The sequence below is a fragment of the Protobothrops mucrosquamatus genome, unplaced genomic scaffold, assembly GCF_001527695.2.
Source record: "Protobothrops mucrosquamatus isolate PMUCROS unplaced genomic scaffold, P.Mucros_1.0 scaffold605, whole genome shotgun sequence".
Lineage (NCBI taxonomy): Eukaryota > Metazoa > Chordata > Lepidosauria > Squamata > Viperidae > Protobothrops > Protobothrops mucrosquamatus.
The window spans coordinates 588,635-595,382 of record NW_015386903.1 but is presented as its reverse complement, the minus strand read 5'-3'; the positions used below and the strand labels follow the sequence as shown (position 1 = coordinate 595,382).

The following is a 6,748-nucleotide window of genomic DNA, read 5'->3' as shown; positions in this document are numbered from 1 at the left end:
AGGGCCATGTTGGAAAGATGTCTTGGTTTCTGCTCTCCCGAAAAAGATTGTGGCCAACAAAACAGTTAAGACCACCACATTTTTTTTTAGTCATAAAATTTTTTATTAATAAAAAATTTTATGACTAAAAAAATAAGACCACCACATTTTACCCATATCCTCATATTATCTTGTCTCTGTAAGAAAACAGAGAATGCAGAATGCTCAGAATTAGACTTGCAAACAGCAGTGATATAATATTACATGCATCCTCTCGCTGGTAGCAAGATCAATAGACAAGCCAGACTGTCATCAACCATACAAGTGAGACTACTAGCTATGTCCAGTGGGGAGAGAGGAGGTCTGAAAAAAATTCATTCTTTTTTTTTTTTTAAGCACACACAGCACTGGATTCATTTTGCCCTCAGGTGGCCAAAAACTGGAGAACCCAATGGGAAACATAAAAGTACCAAGTGGGTAGAAATAAAATAATTGCTTTCCATAAAAAAGAAAACTACAGATGACATCTTCTTGAACAGGGAAAGCTATAAAATACGTAGCCACCGACAGATGTCAGTGCACACATAATGACTAGCACACAGAGTTAAGGGGCTGACCTCACTGAGGACCACCACACCGCCATGTAATCTCACCTGGCCCAGATTGTCTCTCCTAATGAGATACTCCCGAGAAACATGGAAACAAGGACTGTGGGACACTGGAACTCGTTTGAGCACCTTTGAGAAAAGTTCCCTAGTGCGGGTCTCTTGGGTAGGGTGATGGTTCAGTGAGTAAACACCTGCTTGGCATGGAGAATGTTCTAGAATGAATCCCTACTATTTCTAGGGAAATCTGAAAAAGTTTTGCCTTCTCCCAATCCATACTGACATGAGAGGGTCTAATAGTGTGACTCAATAGGCAGGGTGAAGGAGAAGAGGATGAGAAACATGAAGCAGAGACGATAGAAGGACAAGACCAGATAGAGACCTGGATAGAAACCTGCAACTCCTGGTATATGTTAGCTTCCATGATTACTATGTGTAAGGAGAGAAGGTGCACCCTTAGCACATTCAAAGTTATCCATCCAAATCAGAATCTGGAAGTTAGGGGAATCTGGATGGGGAGGAACAGATTTAGGGCCAACCTTCGCGAGATGAAGTGACCATGGATTTTGAGACTTCCCAGTTCCAGAGCTTTTCCATCTCTGCTTCTGTACGGGATGCATTTTGTGGGGAACCTCTCAAACTCACAACTCCTGCTTAGAGAGCAGGAGGTAGCCATGGCTTGGGGTTCTTTTGCAACGTTCATTTATGCAACAATTGCAACCAATCCTGAATTGAGAGGCCCTGTTTACGGCCATGCCTTTGGGTATCTCCTGTCTGGATTTCTGCAATGCAACCAACGTGGTACTGCTCTTGAAGATCACTTAGAAGCTGCAACTGGTGGCAGCAGTGGCCATAGTTATGAGTGTAGCTTGTGCTCTCCATGAACATCACTACTTTGTGAGTGTGTTTGGTTGCCAGTGAGCTGCTAGGTACAATTGATGGTGCCTGGTTATCACGTTTAAAGCTCTTCATGGTACAAGGCCTGATTTCGGTGAAATCACCTGTCTCCAATTATTTTTGGCATCTCCAGTAAGATTGAACAAGGTTGGCATGCTCCAATTCCCATCGCGTAAGCAATGACATCTTATGGACGCATACCTTCACTGTTATTGCACCTGCCCTATGGAAGAGTATTCCCCCAAGATCTGGATGAGCCTTCCTACCTTTGGTAAGGCTTTGAAGACTTGCTTTCCCCCCACAGACATTGGGTCAAGAGGTCTTCTGAACCTGTCCAGATTGGTTATGCTTAGTTATTATACTGCCTCTAGTGTAATTTGTTTTGCATTTGATTATATTTTTATAGTGTTGTTTTGACTGTTTGCTGCCTTGAGTTATATGTTGAGAGGATAAATTGACTAAATACATACACCTGAAGTGATTTTACCTAGGCAGGTTCCAGGCAGGCAAGCCCCGTGGCCTCCTGTCCTCCTACACAAGAGACTAGATGTCCTACAATCAGGGCACACCAGGCATTGCCATCAACTCCTAAGCTCGACAATATTCCTTAGAAAGAAGCAGAACAAGGTTCCCGGTCCATACCACGGTGGAGGAAGGAGGAGGAAGGACTTCTCCACTGCTCCCAGACTAAGCAAAGGGTACCAAAGCCACAAGAGCTACAAGAGTCAATCTCCCCATGAGGCTGGGCCAGAGAAGAGAGGCTGCCCCCCTCAAGGTCTCTTGATTGGTCTCATCTACACGTAAAGCCTTCCCATCGCCAGCCAGCTGGGCCCGCGAGCTGCACAGATCATGTAGATTGCCTTGGAACTGGATCTTTCGGGACTCTTGGCGAAGGGACTCCCAGATGTTGGCTGCCTCTTCGGGACAGTTGGACAAAACCTTGGTGGCACAGGCATGGAAGTCATCCCAGGACCTGTCGGAAGAGCAGACTCAGTGAGGATTAAGCTCAACCTATACTGAAGCAACAGAGGACAAAGTGGGAGCACAATTCTATTTGTAAGAGTCAATGGTTACATGGCATTCCCTTCTATTTTAATTTTTTTTCCCCAGGAAGGGGCTGGTGTTAGCAACAGTCTTGGCTGCATGACTAGAGGCTACAGAAGTCCCAAAGATAGCATTGGCAGAGGTCCCAAAGTGAACATGAATACAAAGAATCAGTTGTGGTTAGTGGTACTGTGGTGCAAAGTGACTGGAGACTGGCCCCAGCCATCTAAACTCCAGTTCCCATGTCATTCCCTGTATTTCGTTCTACTGCTCTGGCTGGATCTTCCTGGGTGCATTAACATTGCACTGGGAGGACACAAAGTGTGCTATGTTTCCTCAAAATCTTTATTGTCTACATTATGAAGAGGCAACTCCTACAAATGCGCACACTTCTCCCCTGCAACCAACTATCCGAGGAGGATTTGTATTAAGGTGTGTTAACAGAAGAGCAATTTGAAAATGCCCCACCTGCTCCCATCATTAAAAACCCTCTAAAGGACCAACATGGGTCAAAGGTTACAACACCACCAAATAGCCTCTCGTATCCACTTATCAAATTCAGAAGCTGAGTTATGGATCTTAATCTTCAATTTTACCTAAGCAATATCTAAGTCAATGATGCATTAGATTTTATTATTTTTATTTTATTTTATTATTTAATTACATTTATATCCCGCCCTTCTCCTTGCGGACTCAGGGCGGCTGATGAAATATCAATAGGACTGCTGATGGGAAACAAGCCACAAGTTAAATCCATTGCAATGTAAGGACTTAGCTAGTCAAGGCTTATTTAACAAATAACAAACCTTCACTTGGGCAATATTTTAACCCAATCTTATCACCTGATCTTTAAGAGGTGGATGCAGGTAAACTGAACATTGCAGTTCTGGGCCCTCGATGCTCCTGAAGTCCAACCTTTGGAAGGCAGTGATAGCTTCTCTAGATTTAGGGATGACCTTTGAGCTCATAGCTGGGAAGAACAAGGGGTTTGTTTGATCTCTTTCTCAAAACTGGCCTTCCTCTTTTTAAAGTTCTGTGCTGAAATATCAGACTCGGGAAGGCTGGAGTCATCAATACCAATTTAGATGGATGAAACAGCTGAAGGGATCTTCTTGCAAGCTTTTGAGATGGCTCCACAATAACTTTTCTATTGATGGGTACCTGAAGTGGTGGACCTGCACTCACCTACAGATGGTGTTCAACTCCTCTTGATCCTGGATGGTGTCATCCTCCAGATCCTTCTGAACATTTTGAGCCATGCTGTCTCCAAGGCTAACCAGGCATTCTGCAAATCCCTTATAGATGGTATTGCACTTATAGGCAGCTGCGTTCACTGGCGGTCCCACTAGCACTGCAAGGAAGTTGAAATCGAGATATTCAGACTGCGTTATCTTCAATGGCTTTTCCCAGTTCACACCTTTATAGATGTGCAAGACTATCATTCCCATAATTCCTGAGAACCTTGCAGGATGGGGTGATGGAATGGTAATTAAACTTTCCTGGACTGTGTCCAATTTTTAGAGGCTAGCATTCATCAGCCAAGCAGAGCAGTGCTGGCAGTACAGGCCAGAGTGGCAAATTGAAAACTTAAGAGACAAAACATCTCACACAATTAAAATATATATTTTGGATAGCTTCAAAAGCTATTTCTATGCAAGAATCCTAATGTATCCTTGAAGCACTTTCGGCTGGTACAAAGCGCTGTATTTTTTTAGTTAAGTTAATACAACAGTGAGGGATCATCGCCTAAAAGTGAAGCGCATACTTCATGTAGAAAGGGTACTTATTTCACCCCGGCATCCTTCTATTGAAATGTTTAGGCGCTGGATAATGGAAATGATTAATCCAAAAATTATAAGGCAATTTTCTGTATTTCCTGAAGGGTATTTGCTACGGGCAATCCAGTTCTGATGAAATAATTTTAAGCTGCATTAGGGGCCAGAAAAGAAGCAGTTAACTGTATCTTCTGTGTTTATTTAATTTAAATATTTGCATATATAGCCAGGTTTGATTTCTGAACAACCAAGAATAGGACTCTGAGACGTTTGATATGGATACTTATTCAATGTGGTGCAACATTTAGGATGCTGGTTTTGATAAATGGAGAACCAGCTTGGTTTAGTGGTTAAGGTTCCCGGCTAGAAACCAGGAGATTGTGAGTTGTAGTCCTGCTAGAGGTGCAGAGCCAACTAGGTAAGTGACTTTGGGCTAGTCACTCTCTCTCAGTCCTACAAAGCAGGTGATGGCAAGCCACTTCTGAAAACTTGCCAAAAAAAAAACCTTGGAAGGACAAGTTCAGGCAGTCAACAGAAGTCAAAATTAACTCAAAAGGCACTAAAAAATTTTTGATGTATAAAACCCTTAGTGGCTCAGCTGGATATAAACAAGCATTCACCAGGACTTCTGTCACCCAAGACACTAAAAGCTGGAATGCCAGAAGGTGATTCAGAAAGACAAATAACAGAACAGAATAAGAGAGTTGGAAGGGAGATCATCTAATCCAACCCCCTGTTCAAGCAGGAGACCCTGGACCATTCCAGACAAATGGCTATCCAATCTCTTCTTAAAAGCCTCCAATGATGGAGCACTCCCACAACTTCTGAATGCAAGCCTTTTCACAGGTTAGGTGTTCTCACTGTTAGGAAGCTTCTCCTTAATGCTAGGTTGCTTCTCTCCTTGATTAGTTTCCATCCATTGTTTCTTGTCCTGCCTTCATTCAAATATTGGAAGACTGCTATCATGTCACCCCCCAGTACTTTTCTCTAGACTAGCCATACCCAATTCTTGCAACCATTCTTCATATGTTCAAACCTCCAGCCCTCTAATCATCTCTGTTGCTCTTCTCTGCACTCTTTCCAGAGTCTCAACTTCTTTTTTGTAATATGGTGACCAAAACTGGATGCAGTAATCTAAGTATGGTCTTACTAAGGCACAGGTGTCAAACTCGCCGCGTCAGGTGACGTGTCGTGACGTATCGTGACTTTTTTTGCATTGCCAGAACTGGGGTGGGTGCGGCCTCTGTATGATGCAACCAGCCTGCGGGCCGGAGTTTGACACCCCTCTACTAAGGCTTTATAAAGTGGCCCTAGTACTTCATGTGATCTTGATTCTTTCCCTCTGTTCAAGAAAAGCAAGATTTCAGAACTCTGGACAGCTCCCAGAAAGCCCTGCAAGAGATTGTATTTGCGCTTAAATACCACAGACATCTTTTCAATAATAAAGCTAAACTACCTAGGTGGAGTAATCTGAATCCCCAAATCATGAACAAGACGAGTGATTGAATTCACACATCATCTCAGCTAAAAAGTCTGGTATTCAAAGTATCCAAACTGGGTCTGCACAATGCCCTAAGCCAAAAGCAAACGATCGATCACAAGATGGTTTAACCTTATATGGAAATTTAACCAAAGTAGGGTGCCCAACATTTTTTGACGGATTCATTTGTTTTGTTGTTTTGAACCCTGTCCCGTCGCTGAACTGCACCCACAACAAACTAAAGTAGCCCTCAGAGGGGGAAAAAAGTGCCCAGTTTTAGGCTAGAAAGACAAATGATTTTGCCTGTGCGTAAAGCAGCTGGCTAGCATTTCCCACCCGCCTACAAATAGCATATTTCTATTTAGCCAACCAGATTGAATGTAATCAGGATTTATTCAGAACGCAGACTAAACACTGTCCCAAAGCAAATTGAGGTAGTTGTCTTGTACGGCAAATTACAAGTGTCTCTTGAGAAGAACTCAGAAAGATAAACAGCCTATCTTATCTTGTAAAAGTCTAATACCATGCCAATAAGTACCACCTCAAGTGGTTATTAAAGATACATAGGCTGTGTTAGCTATATATTTAGAAGGTAAAGGCTTAGTGTCTTAGTGCCCCAGTGATTACAAAAAGAAAAAGCAAAGCCCTTTGTCAATCAAAGCAACTCTAAGTCGGTCCTTGTTATCAATGGGTAGACGGAATACAGAATAACAGAACTGGAAGGGACTTTAGAGGTCTTCTAGTCCAGCCCCCTGCTCAAGCAGGAAACCCTACACCATTTCAGACAGATGTTGTCCAATCTCTTCTTAAAAGGGTATATACTGAAGTCACCATTTCTATTAATTATCTAAAAAACCCTGTGCTAGTTTGCATGGAAGAGTGACAAGCAAACCACAAACTAAATGATCAAAATTGGACAAACATATTTTTATATACATATAATATATAATATAACATATTATATATAA

The 6,748-nt window shown here is 42.5% G+C and overlaps 1 protein-coding gene across 1 annotated transcript; it reads right to left on the bottom strand.

The window, feature by feature from the left end:
* Positions 1-2,168: 2,168 nt before the first annotated feature.
* Positions 2,169-3,967, bottom strand: NRN1L (neuritin 1 like). The gene is made up of 2 exons (XM_015817564.1): positions 3,711-3,967; positions 2,169-2,454 (listed from the first exon to the last, which is right to left on the bottom strand). Exons 1-2 carry the CDS (start codon positions 3,965-3,967, stop codon positions 2,169-2,171), a joined length of 543 nt encoding a protein of 180 aa, XP_015673050.1.
* Positions 3,968-6,748: the final 2,781 nt, after the last annotated feature.